General features: G+C 40.0%; 1 protein-coding gene across 3 annotated transcripts in view; it reads left to right on the top strand.

The window, feature by feature from the left end:
- PDK3 (pyruvate dehydrogenase kinase 3) overlaps positions 1–19,011 on the top strand; it is a 59,374-nt gene that overhangs the window by 32,685 nt on the left and 7,678 nt on the right. For 2 of the 3 annotated variants that reach the window (XM_080612348.1, XM_080612347.1), the window contains exons 4-9: positions 1,815–1,999; positions 4,090–4,179; positions 7,611–7,688; positions 9,841–9,917; positions 11,665–11,766; positions 12,371–12,481. In XM_080612348.1, coding sequence (XP_080468474.1) covers positions 1,815–1,999; positions 4,090–4,179; positions 7,611–7,688; positions 9,841–9,917; positions 11,665–11,766; positions 12,371–12,481 — 643 coding nt within the window. Of the gene's footprint in view, positions 1–1,814; positions 2,000–4,089; positions 4,180–7,610; positions 7,689–9,840; positions 9,918–11,664; positions 11,767–12,370; positions 12,482–12,838; positions 14,385–19,011 lie in introns of those variants that run through there. The other variant, XM_080612349.1, reaches the window with a different exon arrangement.

Genomic DNA, 19,011 nt, shown 5'->3' with positions numbered 1-19,011 from the left:
GTATCACTTCAATAATGAAGAATTCCTTTGGTTTGTGTATTTGCACACTAAGCTTCAGCTATGATTTGATGCTGGTCTGTAGCAGACAAATCTCCTAATCCTGTATTTGCCCCTCAGCATGCTCTGTGCATTTAAGCACTTTGGTAGCAGGATGTCAGTGAATGGTTTGCCCTCATGGAGCACGTTAGCATCATGTTATATATATTGTGGATAGTGGAAGTATTTAAAAACAAATAGCAAAGCTGTCAGCAAATAGCTGTTAGTAGTGTTGTGAGTTGTCTTTCAGATGTGATTGTACGTGTTGCTTCTCTGCTGTGTTCTTAGCTAGTGCCTTGTTGCTCTGAAACAGAGAAGTAGCATGAATACATCCAGGCACTAGTCTTGTCTTGAAAACTAACATCCTATCTCAGTGGTTATAGAACACACAGAATCAAGACTAAAACATAAAAAGAGTCTTGCAATCTTATAAATGTTAAAAGATTTTTGAGCTGTCAAGTTGGCAAGATTGGTAAGTAAGAGAGCAGTTATTCTGTACCGTGATAGTATTTAGAATTAGGCAGTTAGACTTTTCTATGCACAACATAGTGTTGAAAGACTATTGAACAGTTAACACACAGGCAGGAACTGGTGGTTAAAAAATTGAGAATGATGAAAAACTATAGAAACTGGAACTTACACTCCTTTAGAGCTGTCTGTGTAGAGTGGCAGAAATACTTAAAAGTGTATCACTTGTTAAGAATGGTATGGTGTACTGTCAGAAGATTGTTTTAGCTAAGGGGTTATGGAAAGGAAGGAAGCAGGTGCTTTAAATGTGACTAACTGGTAGTCTTTTCCTTTTTGGTGGTCTTCACCCTGCTCATTAGACTAGATAAGTGTTAAAGATCCTTTCCAACCCTAACTATGATTCTAATAATGCATTTCTTTTCAGTATTCAGTATAAATCTACTGAGAATGTTCTGCCATTGATGTTTCTTTAAAAAGGATCTGTAGAATTGTAAATGCATGCATAGCTTAACAAGTCTCCCAGCTGTACTTTGAAAAGTGTATTCACTGTGTGCTTTTTAAAAATAAGATTATGTAATCGTTCTGGTGTTAATATTCATTTAATATTGGAGAATGTAATGCAGTTGAGTAGTACTGATTTTTTTCCATGTCTAGGCTTTAGAAACCTATTAATAATTAATATTTCAAGTCTGTGTGAGTTTGCATGTGTGGGACAAAAAGGATGAGCACTTCCAAGATCATAGGCGTTGAGCTGCCTTGGTAGGAGAACCAGAAGTCCTCCAACCTGTTTCAAAGTCAGTGTGTGCTTGTAAACAGCCACTTGTTAAAAGCAATGTGATCTCCTAAAACTTCCCGATGCCACGAAGAGCCCATCAGAGCACCATTGTATGCGCTCTGCCATCCAGTGGTCTAAAAGGAAACTGAACAAAAGTCGCACTGGTAATAATTACCCATCCTGTTGCTCAAACTTACACAACAGATGCAAGGTAAAGGAAATGCTTTCAAAAGTTACACTGCAGAGGTTGAGGTGTTGGGAAGAAAGTGTAAAGCTTATCAAGTTATGAAGGGCAGTCAGGTTCGTTTTTTTTTTCCCAAGCTTCTTTTCCCGTCTCCTAGGTACTGTTAGAGAATGAGTTACCATGGTGCATATGATTGTAATAAAAGAGAATCCTTTGTTCCTTTTGTTGTCTGCTAATGGTGAAAAGAGATTTAATTTAAAGGGATGTTTTGGGGAGGAGTTGAAAAGAGAAGTGAGAGATTGAGTTTAATTATACTTATTAACAATCTGTTTCTGATTTTGTTTCCTCTAGCTTTTTAGATGTTTTAATTAAAGTCAGGAACAGGCACAATGATGTGGTTCCAACCATGGCTCAAGGGGTGATTGAATACAAGGAAAAATATGGCTTTGATCCATTTGTTAGCAGTAACATCCAGTATTTTCTAGATAGATTCTACACCAACCGCATCTCTTTCCGTATGCTTATTAACCAACACAGTAAGTAATTGCCTTTCTCATCTTTGAGAAGTCATTAGTTAATTGCTTGTAAACCTGAAGCCATAGCTTGTTTTTGTACTCATGACTAATTCTTAATATTTTGTGCTAATTATAGTAAGATATTCTGGCAACCTGTTAATTTTGTTCTTTGCAGTTATCAGAAATGAATCCAAGCCAGCAGTGTGCTTTCTTCTACAATTTGTCAGGCTTTGTCAGTGTGGCTGTCGCTTTTTAACTTTGTTGGCAGAGACAGCTTGTGTAGTGATGCATAAACTATTTTTAGATGATAGTAGAGTAGCTGTATCTTTCTGCTCACAAATCTGTCAACATAGTTTGTAGAGCTGACATTTATTCCATAATGAAATGCAATGATGCCATAAATTTTGAATAGGTTATACACTGTATGGATTTTTATTGCTGTGATTTTCCACCAAGTTATCTAGACTTTCTTGCCTTTTAAAAAGGTTGAGTATTTCTAACTGAAGTTTTAAGTTAAATCCCTTGTGTTCTCGTACTTCCTATTCACTCTTTATGAATAAATGTTAGAAATAGTCGTCTAGTTGTCGTTTGTTTCACTTGTTACTAATAAACTTACTTTTTTATATTCGTATTACAGAGTGAAAGGAGTTACTGCACAGCTCCTACTAACCAATATGTGCAACCATGCAGAAAGTGATCTGTATAAAGTTAAGGACAGTCTTGTGATCTCTTTTAATGTACCTTGTGTCTTTTAGCTCTAGAGCTTCATTGTCTGCTCAGTGTTCTGCTTTTATGAGCTCTTAGAAGCTGTAGTGTGCTACAGATAATGCAGACAATAGCTACTGTAATGCAAAGTACTTTACTACAAGATGTGTGTTGTTCCAGTAACTTTTAGTGTGACTAACAAATGCCTTCCTGTGTGTGTACAAATAACTTCATTGTGGCAAAGCATAGAAAATGAGGTAAATGTGCAGCTTTTTCTTCTACCTGGGTAGACAAGTAACAGGCAAAAAACCAAGTTAAGTTAAAAGGCTCTCATAGAAGAGTTGTAGCAATAAATAAAAACTTTCTCCTAATAGAATTCTTGGGTCAAGTGCTAGCATTACTGGCACTAGTTCTGAAACATCAAACTTATTTCGTTGAACTGAAATGGCTTTTCTTGTGGACACTCTTATTTAAGTGCTTGAAATTTAAAACTACTTACAGATGCTGCAAGTTTAGTTAATCTTCTAAAATTTTTCTATGGTAGTGATCCATATATGATGCCAAATATTAATCTCAGAGCACTGATGAATATGATAATTGGAAAGCAGAATGCAGAAATGAGTTTTCATGTAATCTCCATTTCTTTCAGACATTATTGACAGTTTCTTACAGTGCAGTTCTGCAAGGCACAGTTTGCCATTGTTATTAGCTCACCAGGACCAGAATGGGAAAAGCTTTCAGATCTTGTCATTTGCTCACCTCATACTGCATCTGTTTCATATCAGAGCTGAGTAACTTGCTAAAATTGCAGAAAATCACTTCTGCAAAAAAAGTGTAAAACCTTTCTACTGCTTTGAGAGCTAAACTCTCCTGAAGGATCTGGTGAGTGCTAGATCCTTTTGCAAAAGAGGGAGTAGGGAGCATACTGCTGAGAGTCAGGGAGAAAGTCAAGTGAGAGGCACCCCTGTGCCAGCTGTGAAATTGCAGCTTAGGTGAGTGTAAAAGGCTTTTAATGCTGTCTTACAGTTTGTCAGTCCTTTTTACTGTAACACTTCCATTGTTGTGATTGCTTGTGTTCTGATGTAATGCTATGAGTGAAGCATTTTACATTTTAGTGTAATCTAATTTTTGATAGCCCATTTTGAAATACGAGTTTTCCACTTAAACTCTACCACACCATTTTTGTTTTAATTAGTCTTAGCTATAAATATGAAAAAGAAAAAAGAAAACGGAAGAGGGAGGCATGTAGTCTTCCTAAACAAGGATTCTGGCAATTTGCTAGAGTATGTTTTTACAAGATGATGCACTATCCACCAAGTTTCAGATACCATCAGATTTAAACTTTCTAGGCTGCCTGAAGTGTAGTAGATAACTTATTGCCTTTTTTTTTTTTTTTCCCCTTTTAGCACTTCTTTTTGGTGGAGATATTAATCCTGCTCATCCCAAACATATTGGAAGTATTGATCCTAATTGTAATGTAGCAGAGGTGGTTAAAGGTAAGATGATGTTAATGCATGTGTTGATTAAAAAAACCCAAACCTCACACCTTAGAGTATGCAGAAATACGGTTTTGAGACACAAGAGACTGAAAGTGATTTAAATTCATTTAATAAAAGAATAGATGGAAGTTCTGCAGTTGCTTGCAGCAAAGCCATGGGCTTATTGAGGCTTTCTAATGTCTTCATTATTGAGAATGGAGAAGCTTTAGGTATTTTAATGGAACTAAGTAAACAATGTTTTAGTTACCTTAATCTGTCCTTTTAACTATCAGATGAAGTGTTTTGTTAACCTTCAGATGTTTTCTTCCCTAAAATACTTAGAAGGAGTTTCTAATGTACTGCTTTTTTATATGAGGCCAATACTAAAGAAAATTTGAGAGTAAGTGATGTTCTCCAGTTTGTTTAGTTAGGCCTTTCAGTAAAACGTCCTCAAGTGACAAATATGCCAGGGAAATTCCTCTTTGCTGTGTGCATCTGTTCTACCACAGCCTGTTCTCTCTTATGCAGAAGACTTGTATGTGACCTGAATGGCAGTCACATTAGAAATACTGTTTTCTTAAATGCTGTTCACACTCTCAGTGTCTGTATTTGCAAATACAGGTAATTACATAGGAGTGACTTCCCCTCTCTATCCTTCACTGCTGTTTGTGCAGCTGCAAGAGGGGAAGAATGTGTTTCTCTCCTTTGCTTTTGCTCAGCCTTTGGTGAAGTAAGAGGGAAACCTTTCTTATGTCAGACTTTGACCTGCATGATAGCTTGCTTTGTAATGTAGATGCCTTTTGCTGTTATGAAGGCTTCTTGGCGTCTAACTCTTTTTTTGTCTCTAAGGCAGCCTTTTTTTCAGCAGCCTTCTTGTCTTTTGATTGATCTTACTCCAGTTTGACCTCAGCATTGTATGGGTTAATTCATATGTTCATTTTGATCATCAAGTTCATAGTTGCTGCCTTGGACAGAGGAATGCATAGTGTCAGAAGGTGCACAGTCCAGTTTTCAAGGCAGAGGCTGAAATAGCTCTTCCGCAGAACAAGGGCATCATAAACAGTATGCAGTGTTGTCTTTCAAAGAAGCAAGAAGTTCTTTAAACCAGCCTGTCTAGGGTCAAGGTGATTGAGGCCATTTCCTTGCAAAATGGGTGGAGGGGTTAATTTAAATTGTGTATAGTGCGCTAGCTCCAAAATGTTCCGGTTCACAAGCAGCATTCTGAGCAATTTGTCAGAGTTAAGACGTTGACTTCTGGTACTGTGTATGGTTGCTACAAGCTCTGTGTGCCCTTCAGACATTGAAGAAATGATTTAAACAGTTACTCCTTATTTCAAGTAGCTCCATCGAGTGTTGTGTCTGTAACTGAGGTGGGTTTCTGTCTCACTGACTATCTTTCAGTAAGATTTTTGAGCTGATAGCAAATCCAATCTTGTTCCTGAAGCCAGGATTTTAGAGGTGCTCATAGATCCTTCACTCTTGTTGCTACTTACCTTCAGCCACAACATGAAGCATGCTTTGAACTTTGCAGTTTCTTTTACAGTCTTAGAACTTTGCCCAACAGTTGGCTTTGAGAGGAAGGTAAAATGTAAGACTGCACTCAGACTCTTGATAGTTTTGCTTGAGGCTGGATCATGAAGTGATGGCTCCTTCCTGTTCATCTCAAGGGTGGTAAGGAGTCTACTTGAAAATGGATGAGAGTTTGTCACTGAATTTAGGGAGGCTAAATGGATTTATTCAGAGCCTCTTGATTCTCTCAAGGTTTGTGTAGTGGCTGTGTCTGCATCCACATCTGTGGAGTAAGGTTTTTTGATTTATTCTCATACAGTTATTGATTTGCTTTTTAGAGGTCTTGAAGTTTTTTTCCACAATAGAAATCCAACTCCTGCCCACAGGATCCATACAATTTTTATTTCTGTGATCTGGAAACTCTTTGAAATGTGCTAACATATTTCTTTCTCCATGTAGACAGCCTTATGGTCATACTAGCTCATTGCTATCTTCAGCTTTTGGTGACTGAGTAAAGATTGTGGCTGTGCTTCTTACACCCCTGTTTCTAAAGCACAGGATTGCTCCTAAGGCCATAGAATTTCTGAGATAATCTTAGAATGTCATGTAAGTGTAGCTATTTCTGCATATTTTTTTCCTAAATTTTGCACATCCCAGGCTGTGTTCTCTGTACAGTTCTCTGTACTGCTTGGATATTAAATGGGATCGTGATCTTTTTTGCTAGGACAGATTTTATTGTGTTAATGACAGGACACTTTTAGAAAGTCCCTGGAGCTGACTATCTTGACACAGAAGATTCCTACTGGGTAGCTGATTTTTGTGGGACATCCCAGAACTCGATCAAGAAAAGTTCCAATGTTGATTAGCCCCATTTTACTAGACCTCCAGCAGCATTTGTGTCAGTCTGTGTAATATGTCCAGCCCTGCAGATGTCTAAACAACTGATAGAAATGGTTTTCAGATAACAGGGCACACTGTAGATGATTTCTGTAGCCATTGTGAAGGAGCGCAATTGCAGGTAACCAGCCCTTTCTCTGGACTAGTGATTTCACTTTCTTTGTGTTTGTCACATAGCTCTGACTCTTGGCAGTGACTGTTTTCTTTTGTAGTGTCACTTTGGACAGGAGGAAGAAGGTACATGTAGGGTGAGGTCAAATGCAGTTGTTATGGTATCTTAGCAAAGTTCTTTGTCTGCAGAACTGCCCACCTTTTTATGTGCTTGGTCATTGCCCATACTTACTACAAGAAAGCCACTTCTGTTAAAGTAGCTTAAGCAATGCAGCTAGAACATGCTTGAGTTTGTGGTTTCTCTTTAAGCTAACACTTGCTGCTTGTTTCTAAAATATTTTTGCAGATGAGATGCCAGTGAATATTTAGAACCAGTAAGAAAGCTTTCAAATAAAAGATGATTTAAACTTCCTTGCTGTATTTTGACAATACGTAAAGCCTGATTTGGATTCTGAGGAGGCCTTTTATTTTTGTTCACTAGGAAAAAATGAAGAATCTTAGATTCCAGCTTTCACCCAAAAGACCTTGAAAATCAAGTATTGTAAACAGCATTGTGTTTGGAAAAAATGAATTGGTGGTTGCAATGTCATCCCTTTTTTTGTTTGAGTTTGAAAGTATTAAATTGTGATCAGCACATGACAAATAAGTAGTCAGCCTAAGATTATACCCTTCTGGTTTTCAAGCCTTGAACAAAGATGGAAAATAGCTTGTCTCTACTAATCTGCTTTTGTTTGTAGAGCTTTATATAGAAGTTGCCTTTTCTTGACAAATGGGCTATAATCATACAGAGAAAAAAGGATTAGAATGGATACCAGTTTCACACTTGTAAACTAGTTACTAAAATGAGCATTCTGCTTGTTGTCTTTCGCATACAGGATGAACTTTGCTAATCTTCTCTAGGTGATTTTAATCAGTGTTCTGTTGTTTTATAGATGCTTATGAAACAGCTAAGATGTTATGTGAACAGTACTATCTGGTGGCACCTGACCTGGAAGTTGAAGAATTCAATGGTAATTGTATAATTAAGTGGTGTATGTAGGAAAAAGTATTTCTAATAGCTGTGATTTCTAGTTCTGTTAATTAATTGTAAGTGACAATTTGAACTTTGCAGTCCTGTATTGCAGGGTTGCTTTAGTTCTAATGTGTCTGCATGGGCACCTGAATTACAGATTCTTGTCATGATATGTTTACTTCTTGATGCTGAATGCAGAGTGCTAGCTGCTGAATTTGCTGTTACTTCAAGGAAAATAAAGTGGTCAGGAGTACTCATAACTGGGAAGCAAACACACCTGCCTTCTAATTAATCTTTTAATAGAGCTAAAATTTGTTTAATTTTGAATATGCCTATAAATCCCACTCAGTCTCTGCACTACTGGTGAGCTCTTCTATGTAAGGTGGCAAAATTGGATTTTGTTTTTTTTGCATAGCTTATGCTTTAATTCCTATCATAAACTTCTTATATGAAAGTCTGTTTCAAGTTGATTGCAAAGATGAAAATTCAGTGCTACAAAATTGATGAGAATAGATTTTTGTTCGTAATTTCTACTGACAAAAGGTAGATTACTTTTTTAAGTTAAAAAATAAATTGGCTTGAGTGATCCTCGCAAATTTTGGACAGCTATCTAAACATAAGACTACGATGTTTCCAAACTTCAACAGTAGTAGAGTTGCAGAAGTCTCAGAAATGGGTAGCACTCAATGGAGTGATACATAGGAATATATGTTGCTTAAAGTACTATCTAATATTGTAGAAATACTTCTCTACACCAAGTGATATTGTCAAGTCGGATGCATTACTATCAGCCCCTCTCCCAAAACCAAAGCACCCAACCTTTCACTCTCTAAAACTGAGTGATTTTTTGAGCAAGAAGTTCTGAGTGCTGCAGCAGAGGAATCAATGCAAAAATTCATTCAAAAACTAAGTAAAAAGATCCAACAGTAGAGAAAACATGTTGGTGGGTCTCAAAAAGAGAAAGGAGGAAAGAATTACTTGTTTCTTATAAACTAGCTTATAATCAACATGAGGAAAGTGGCTTTGCAGATGAGCTCACAAGAGCAGCCATAGCATGTTTTCTATGTGTACTCTATGCCTTAAAGGAGTGCCTTTAAGTCTGCCTTCATTTTGGTGATGCATAAAACTGGAGTATGGACTCTGACAACATTAACATAATAAAACAGTAGGTTGCCTTGCAACTAATTATGCAGAGCATTGTTTTGGTCTTCTCCTTTTCCTAGGAGATTTCACTGCTGTGTCTCTTGAAGTAAGAACTGGTATTATTATCAGCTCTCAGTGCCAAAAGTGATGACGTTGACTCCAGTCCCATCTATCTGCACACATCAGTCTGTGTGCATGTTTGGTTTTTACTTCAGTTTATGAAGCAGACATTCAGAGACTTTTCTTCAACCTGAACTTCTGCTGAGTCTGACAAGCTGGGACTGTATAATTTAATGCCAGTAGATATTCAGAGACAAGTGCATCTTCAGCACCAAAACTGTCCTGGAATGTATTAAATGGAGCTGTAATATTTCCGGCTAAATCAGTCAGCACTCTATGATTCACAGCTGTGCCAAACCATACACCTCTGCGGAAACACTAACAGCAGAGCAATAGTGGCCAAATAATTCAGTTATGATTTGGGATAAGAAAACTGAGATATTGTTTGAAATATATTTTGAAGATTTTTGAGTACTTTGCACTGTCTTTTAATTAAGGAAAAATATTTAAATATTTAAAGTGTTGTGGGTTTGTGGGTTTTAGTTTGGTTTTTTTTTTTTTTTAGTTTAATAATCTTTCTGTGCAACAGATATCATGCTTAAATATTGTGTGTGTTAAGAAAAAAATGTTTCCCATTCTAGTGGGAAAGTTCTCTTAGCATACATTGTCAGGATGAAACCAACCATTGTTTAGTGAAGTTTCATATCTAAAAGTCTGTTGCCATAGATAGATGTCTTTGAAAATCATCACTATAATGTGTTAATTCAGGTGATAGGAGTTAACTGAATTTTATGTTTTTACTTCGTGGAGCTAATGTTGTACTTGGAAAATTAGAACATGCTTACATACTTGGTTTTGGCTACGTTTTCATGTTATTCCTGTAGATAGAAATGCTATAAAATACTGTTTTAAAAAAAGAATTTACTTTTTTTGTTTTTGTTTTTTAGCTAAAGCTCCAAACAAGCCTATTCAAGTAGTCTATGTACCTTCTCATTTGTTTCATATGTTATTTGAATTATTCAAGGTAGGTTGCACTTACTGTTTGGAAGGTCTTGTGAACTTATGATACTGTTGAAATTGAGATTCTGCTCAGTTACAGCTCTTAAATGTCACTTCAGTTTGTTTTTTAAGCTTATTCTTTGTCGTGGCTTAAGCCCAGGCCGTAAATCAGAACCACGCAGTCTACTTCCCCCCCCACCTTTCTTTCCTCCGCTCCTGGAGGGACGGGGAGGAGAAGCGAAAGAATGCAACTCCCACAGGTTGAGATAAGAACAGTTTAATAACTAAGGTATAACACAAATCACTACTGCTACCACCAAGAATAATAATAATGATAAAGGAAATAACAAGGAAGAGAATACAACCGCTCACCGACCAGTACCTCACCCCCACCCTGCAGTGATCCAGCCTGTCCGGGCCCTCTCAATTCTACATCCTGGGCATGACGTGCTATGGTATGGAATACCTCTTTGGCTAGTTTGGGTCAGGTGTCCTGTCTCTGCTTCCTCCTGGCTTCTCCTCCTCCCTGGAAGAGCATGAGACTCACAAAGTCCTTGGTCAGGGTGAACATTCTGACCAGCAACTGAAAACATCGGTTTTATCAGTATTATTCCCAGGCCGAAAGTCAAAACCACAGTGCTGCACCAGCTACTAAGAAGAAGAAAAACTGACTGCTGCTGCTGAACCCAGGACATTGTTAAACAAGTGAAGAGGGTTTTGAAACTGTTAAAAGCTTAGAGCCCTCTCTTATGCCCTTGTGTACTTAAGAAAAAAAATCTGTTTTCCCACTTAAGTGCTTTTGCAGCTTTAAACACTCATTATAGTCTTTTTTGCTCATTAGCTTGCAGTTTTTATAAGCTTGCTTCTTTATTGCATATTTGAGGACTGCTTAGGATCAGTGTCTTTATTGTGAAAACAGACTATATGTCTTTGAATAGTGTAAAGAGCATGTTCTATTTTGGCTTGGTTTGTGTTTTCATAATAATTGGAACAACAGTGAAAATGGAACATGAGAGCTATTGTGTGCTTTTGAGTAAGACAAGTGGTCTGTAGGTGGTGCAGTTGAACACCAGAAATTAAGGGGGAAGAAATGCCTTTGGTCAGAGAGAAACTTTTCCTAAGTAATGGTATTTTGGGTTTGATTTCTGACACTTGTCATGTATATTCATTTAATTTTTCCCCTGCTTTGCTGTTTGTAACTAGTCATAGGGCAGAACAGGTGAGAATTTCTACATTACTTCTAGGTATGCTTTGGTACAAGTCATGAAATAGTGTGAAACCGGTAAGCTGTATCTGTAAGTAATGGTAATGTGTGACGGACTGGCGATGGAAACCCTACTAATAGATATGATAAAGTCAGATTCATAGATGGTAACTTAACAATTGTGTGACTCAGGCTGAGAAAATCCGATCTTCCTGTCTGTGGTGAACATCACTGTTGGTGTTCGGCAAGGTGAAGGATGTTGTCATCACTTATATGTAATTACTTGATATCACAAGCTTGGGGGAGGAAGAGAAAATTATTGCTTTATGTTCTCTAACTGGATTAAATAGGTAAATGTATAAAGAAGTTCTGATGTGAAAGTTTTAATAGACAATTCATTGACTAGAAAGCACTTCTAGAATTTGTTTTAAATATGACCTTTTCTTTCTTGTATACAAATGTAGGAAGAAGTATCTAGATTCAACAAAATAACTGCAAATTCAAAGTTGTTATAGAAAGCATATATGGTAAAGTTAAAATCAAACCCACTTATTTCTGTTATCTGTAGAATTCAATGAGAGCTACAGTGGAATTGCATGAAGGTAAAAAAGAAGGCTATCCATCTATCAAAACCTTAGTCACTTTGGGAAAAGAAGATCTATCTATTAAGGTAAATGTCTAAAAATAATATGCAGCATATAAACCTGCTAGGTTTAGAATAGCATGACTTGTAATTTGAAAAGGCAAATTAATTACTACATTAGTTCTGACACTTCATATACATTGGAATGTTTTCAGTTGGCAGGGACCTACAAGGATTATCTAGTCCAACTGCCTGACAACTTGAGGGCTGGCCAAAAGTTAAAGCATGTTATTAAGGGCATTGTCCAATGCCTCTTAAACACTGACAGGCGTGGAGTATTGACCAGCCCTAGGAATCCTGTTCCAGTGTTTGACCACCCTCTTGGTAGAGGAATGCTTCCTCATGTCCAGTCTAAACCTCCCCTGACTGATGCAGCTTTGAACTGTTCCCATGCATCCTGTCACTGGATCTCAGGGAGAAGAAGGATCAGCACCTCCTTCCCCATTTCCCATCTTCAGGAAGCTGTAGAGAGCAGTGAGGTCACCACTCACCCTCATTTTTTTACCAAACTAGGCAAACCCAAAGCCCTTAGCTGCTCCTTCCATATTTCTGAAGTAATTTACACAATGCTGCTGGACTTTTGCAGGTTTTTTTCAGAATGTGTTTAAAACTCTTAATTTTCATTCCTTAGATAAGTGATCAAGGTGGAGGTGTACCTTTAAGAAAAATAGACAGATTGTTTAACTACATGTACTCAACAGCACCCAGGCCTAGTTTGGAGCCGTCAAGAGCTGTGCCTTTGGTAAGCAATTGCAATATGTGTTTAAATGTCCCAGTGATCTACTCTGGTTGTATGTTTCCTTTTACTACAATTTACTGGATCAGGTTTTCCAGTGAATAAATTGTTTATCTTTAACAAGCCTATGCTGGTAAAATGTATCAAGAGAAAATGGGTTCTGTTATAGTAACTTAATCTTTGGAATAGAAAGTAGCTTTTCTTTTAACACTATATTCTTGGAAGCAAGCACGTCTGCATAAGCACAATATTTTCACAGGCTAATGGACAGGATTTTTAGTGCTGTATTAGTGAAAAGGTGGCTAACCTAATGAGTTCTGTTTGGTGTATAAATTACTGTTGATCTAAGTTTCCTATTATCAGTGTACTGAAAAGGTGAGCCCACACTGTCTGAATTCTAGCACCTGAGAAGCGCCTCTTGGTAATGCACAAGCCTGCATTTGAGCTTTGAAGATTATTTTTATATAAGCTATGGACTGTAAAAACACATTTAAAAATTAAAAATTTCCAAAACCTGCATGTGATATGAACACTTTTGGTATATTCCTGTTTGCTTCGAAATATCTCATGTGATACTCCCTTCTGCAACGTATCTGGCTCAGATTTCAACCAAATTTCCCCATAGTTTCTTCTAAGCAGGCAATTATTTTGGTGATGAACACATAGATACTTCTGGCAAGCCTGATTTTCTAAATTAGTATTAAAATTAAATTATTATTTCTAAATGATGTTATTAAATTACATATTGACTTATTATGATAGAAGTGATACAGCTACTATTCCATTTGACTGGTTTTCAAATAAGTGGATTAGTGCTGATACCTTATTGCCTCTTCTCATCTTTGTTCTCTATAGCTTCTGATGCTATCTTTTATGTTTAGACATGTCAAAAACCAGTTGATTTCTTTTGAGAAATTTCCTTTACCTATTTAAAAACACTCATTTAGCATAATCTGAAGTTTTTTGTTTTATTTCTGTGTTGGGTTTTTCCTTCCTTTACTGTGTGTGAAGTGCCTTCAGGCAGCTTATTAAAATGTGGCACAGAGAATGTGAATGACTATTTCTGATGTAAAATAATTAACAGTGAACTGAGGATGAAACCAGTTCAGACTGTTCAGACATAATTAATTGCTTTTTAGATTTTTAGCAGAAAGTCTCTACAGTACTATTAGTCCACAGTTCATTACATTGTGGTACATAAGTGTATTGCCTTGTTTTCACCAGTGCTTGATGCTACTACAGCAGGTGTAACTCTTGGTTCTGTATCTGCATTAAGCTGATATTAATACTTCACAGCTTCTACCTCTACAACGCATCTTAGTAATATATTTCAAACTGTGGCTTTTTCGTAGAAGATTGTCTTGAATGGGATGTATGATGGGGAGAGACCTTAATTCAAATATAACCTTTTTCTTTGTCATGCATGTTGGAATCTTGATTCATAATCTGCCTTTGTTCTGTCTCACTTTTGATCAGCAATTTACTATATCAGCCTACAAGGATTTCCTGAAGCTTGTTCTCACTATAAACTTACACCTTGATTACCAGTTGTATTCACTATTAAAATATCTCTTCCTTTATGGCTCTCTGATTGTAAAATGTGTTCATTATAGGATTGACACTATTTTTTCTTTCATTTTTTTTCTCCTGTGAATAGTTAGGGTTGGAAAGGACCTTAAGATCATCTAGTTCCAACCCCCCTGCCATGGGCAGGAACACCCCACACTAAACCATGTCACCCAAGGCCTCATCCAACCTGGCCTTGAATACCGCCAAGGATGGAGCATTCACAACCGCCCTGGGCAACCCATTCCAGTGCCTCACCACCCTCTCAGTAAAGAATTTCTTCTTTATATCCAATCTAAACTTCCCCTGTTTAAGTTTGAACCTATTACCCCTTGTCCTGTCACTACAGTCCCTGATGAATAGTCCCTCCCCAGCATCCTTGTAGGCCCCCTTCAGATACTGGAAGGCTGCTTTGAGGTCTCCACGCAGCCTTCTCTTCTCCAGGCTGAACAGCCCCAACTTTCTCAGCCTATCTTCATAGGGGAGGTGCTCCAGTCCCCTGATCATCCTCGTGGCCCTCCTCTGGACTTGTTCCAACAGTTCCATGTCCTTTTTATGTTGAGGACACCAGAACTGCACACAATACTCCAAGTGAGGTCTCACGAGAGCAGAGTAGAGGGGCAGGATCACTTCCTTTGACCTGCTGGTCACGCTCCTTTTGGTGCAGCCCAGGATACAGTTGGCTTTCTGGGCTGCGAGCACACACTGAAGCCGACTCATGTTCGTTTTCTCATTGACCAACACCCCCAAGTCCTTCTCCGCAGGGCTGCTCTGAATCTCTTCTCTGCCCAACCTGTAGCCATGCCTGGGATTGCTCCGACCCAGGTGTAGGACCTTGCACTTGGCATGGTTAAACTTCATAAGGTTGGCATCAGCCCACCTCACAAGCATGTCAAGGTCTCTCTGGATGGCATCCCTTCCCTCCAGCGTATCAACCGAACCACACAGCTTGGTGTCATTGGCAGGCTTGCTGAGGGTGTACTCAATCGCACTGTCCATGTCACTGACAAAGATGTTGAACAAGACCGGTCCCAACACCGATCCCTGAGGGACACCACTCGTTACTGGTCTCCAGCCGGACATCGAGCCATTGACCAGAACTCTTTGCGTGCGGCCATGCAGCCAGCTCTTTATCCACCGAGTGGTCTACCCATCAAATTGATGTCTCTCCAATTTAGAGACAAGGATGTCATGCAGGACAGTGTCGAACACTGCGCAAGTCCAGGTAGATGACATCAACTGCTCTGCCCCTGTCCATCAGTTTTGTAGCCACCAAATTGATCAGGTAGGATGTCCCCTTAGTGAAGCCATGCTGGCTGTCACCAACCACCTCCTTGTTTTTCATGTGCCTTAGCATGCCTTCCAGGAGAATCTGCTCCAAGATTTTGCCAGGCACAGAGGTGAGACTGACTGGTCTGTAGTTCTCTGGGTCATCCATTTTCCCCTTCTTGAAAATGGGGGTTATACTTCCCTTTTTCCAGTTGTTGGGAACTTCACCTGACTGCCATGATTTTTCAAATATGATGGGCAGTGGCTTAGCAACTTCATTCGCCAGCTCCTTCAGGACCCACGGATGGATGTTGTCAGGTCCCATGGACTTTGTGTACCTTTAGGTTTTTAAGATGGTCTCGAACCAGATCCTCTCCTACAGTGGGCCTAGGGTCTTCATTCTCACAGTACCTGCGTTCGCCTTCCAAGACTTCCAAGACCGTTGCGCTAACAGATGTCAGGGTGGTTGAAGTCCCCCATGAGAACAAGGGCCTGCAAGCGTGAGGCTTTTCCTGTCTGTCTGTAGAGTGCTTCATCCACAGATTCCTCTTGATCAGGCGGTCTGTAACAGATCCTCACAGTAATGTCTCCCATTGCTGTTCTCCCTTTAACCTTGACTCACAAACTCTCTGTTAATTGGTCACCTGTCCCCAGACAGAGTTCCATACTCTCCAGCCTATCCCTAACATAAACAGCAACTCCCCCTCCCCACCTGCCAGGCCTGTCTTTTCTAAAGAGCCTGTAACCTTCCATTCCAACACTCCAGTCATAGGAGCCATCCCACCATGTTTCTGTGATGCCTACTATATCATACTCCCATAGTCGTGCACACATCTCTAATTCCTCTTGTTTGTTTCCCATGCTACGGGCGTTTGTATAGAGGCATCTGAGCCGAGCTCCAAATGAAGCTGGCTCATTGGCTGGAGCAGCTGGAATATCTCTGCATCACTCCGAGCATTTATTGTAGGTGCTGGCAACTGACTGGAAGTGTTGGGATGGAATGATGCTCCCCACCCCCAACACATCTAGTTTAAAGAAACCTTGACCAGCCTGGCAAGCTTCCTACCAAAACCTCTCTTTCTCTTTGTCAGAGCAGCTCCACCAGCCCCCAGTAGACCTGGCCTACAAACTTGGGTCCCATATTCAAAACACCCAAACCCCTGACTATGGCACCACCCTTTTAACCATTTATTAACCTGGCCAATCCTCCTAGCTTTTCTAAGGTCCTCCCCTGTATCCTGGAGAATTGATAAAACGACAATCTGAGCTCCAGAGCCCCTAACCACCTCTCCCAGGGCTCTGTAGTCCTTCTTTGTTCTCCAGGCTACTGCTATCAACATCACTAGCACCCACATGGATCACCAGAAGTGGGTAATAGTCCTTGGGACTCACTAGAGCAGGCAGCCTCCCTGCAACATCCCTGATCCGTGCCCCAGGTAGGCAATACACATCCCTCGAGACCAGGTCAGGCCGACAGATGAGTGCCTCTGTCCCTTTCAGAGTAGAGTCCCCTACCACTATGACCCGTCTCTTTTTCCTGGCAGCACCAGTAGTGATCTTCTTTACCGGCACACTGCCGGTTGTTTCTGGTGCAAGTGCCCTTCCTTCTTAGCCCCCTGCAGGACAGCAAAGCGGTTCTGGGTGGGGACAGCAGCTTTAGGAGGAAGCCCCTTGTTTTTAATTGTCCTCTTCCTCTTTTTTTTGTTGTTTTTTGTTGTTACTATTTCCCAGCTTCCTGGGTTGACAGCCTCCTCCACTCCTCCATGAGCTTCAGGGGATGCCTGAGGCCCCTGCACAGTTTGGGTCTGGAGATATCCCTGATATCTTGCAGCCTATTAACAGCATCCCACAGCTCAGCCCCTGCTGCAGGAGGACCTCCACCAAGGAGCAGAGAGTGCAGCCCTGCCCATTTGGCACCGTTCCCTCAGGAGACCAGTGTAGGCTCTCTACACTCTGAGCATTGCACTGCAGCCTCCCCTCTCATCGGCTTTGTCTGGGTGCCTACGCTGGCCACTGCCAGGGCAGCCAGAGCAGAGCTCCCAGACCGGGCCCTGGTCATACAGCGAGTACTCACCATCCCGCTCTCCTGCCCGCACAAACTGCCTCGACCCGTCCTATTTGCCCACCCTGTTCGCCGCACTCCTGGTCGCTCGCGCTCCCAGGGGCAGGTTTTAACCAGTCAGAGCTGGTGCCGCTCACGTCAGCTGAGCTGCTGGCTCCTGGGCAAGTCCTGTCGAGGACCTGAGGCTCCCTCAGTGGCTCTGGCTGCTCTGAGTAGAGGCTCCTGGATGCTGATCTCCTCCCCTCTCTGGTGTTGAAGGCGTCCTCTCTCGAGCTACTCGCCTCAGCAATTTAGCAGTGCATTCTTGTATTTATTTCCTTACCTTCAAGACTGCTTACTTTGATTCTGTGGCATCTTTTCTTAATATGCTTTTGCTGTACCCCATTTTCAGGCCTCGCTTTCCTCTTCAGTCTGTATGTCACTGTAGTCCAGACCTACAAGGTATCCCCCTCTCCTGTGAACCTGGCAGCTTTTGCCCTGTGAGTCGGACCCGAAGCCTGTACATGACTGAATGTCAAGAACAGTTTTTAAGCTCCATTATTTACGCGTATGTGCAGAAAGACAAAAGTCAAGGACTGGGAGTCTGTGGCCTATATTTCCACTAACAGAAAAAAGGACTTGGCAGTGAAGCTTGCCATGATATGTATTATGGCCCAGATCCAGCTATAATTTGTATGTTAGTCTGGAAATAATCCTTCAGCAGAAAGGTTCTGCATATAAATCCTCTAAAGCTCATAGAGAAGGAGGGGTTTTTAATTGCTTAATGCGAAAGACCAAACCACTTAAGAATTATGGTGCTCCAGAATGTAGGTAGGGTGTGTACGTGCTTGTTGTTGTTCTGACTTAGATAATATACTAAATTGCAGTGCAGTGTAAATAGGCATATTTTTCTGTTCTAGCACACTCTTCCATTGCTATATGATCCCCTGTCTAGTTTATGAACATTTATGGACTTGGGGAGCAGAAGAGTGGAATCTTTTTGTTGATCAGTGGAAATTCTTTTTCTGTCATTGCAGATATTGTTAAAAACTGCCAAGAAACCTTGTGAGCATGGAAGCATTTAGATCTTAGGTCTTGTGTTCATCTGTACTGCTATACGCAGAGTGAAAATGTTAGAAACACATGATAATGTGTAATAAGAATTAGGTTTTCTTAAAGAATTATTTTCTCTGGCAGCATTTGTTTATAGTGGGAGAAATGTGGCTTACGTTTAATTAAACCTGTAGACAACTGTAACACAGAAATGTAATAATTTTCTATTTGTATAATGCATACTGTAGCATTTAATGAGAAATTGGCTCTAAAAAGGTTTTCTCTCTCAAGGCAGATGTGCCATCAGTGACTATAATCTGTTGTCTAGGTTAAGCACAGACCTGCTTAGTAATAGCTTCTTAATGTCTTTTACAAAATACACCTTTTGCAGTGTTGTGCCTTAACAAGGTACTCATCTGGGGTCTGTTGTCTTAATATTTCTTGTAAGTTACCCGTTTTGGAAAATACCCTGAAAACACTGTAAAGAAGAGACAGACAGGACATTTTTGGAAGAGGGCCGTATGAAATAATAATGAGGGCTCGCACAGAGTGTAAAAGACTGCTGGAAGGGGCAGGAGGCAAACAGAAGTTGGGCATAGGTTTCGAG

This window comes from Psittacula echo, assembly GCF_963264785.1.
Source record: "Psittacula echo genome assembly, chromosome: 3".
NCBI classification, from domain to species: Eukaryota; Metazoa; Chordata; class Aves; order Psittaciformes; family Psittacidae; genus Psittacula; species Psittacula echo.
This window is presented reverse-complemented; position numbering and strand designations above follow the sequence as displayed.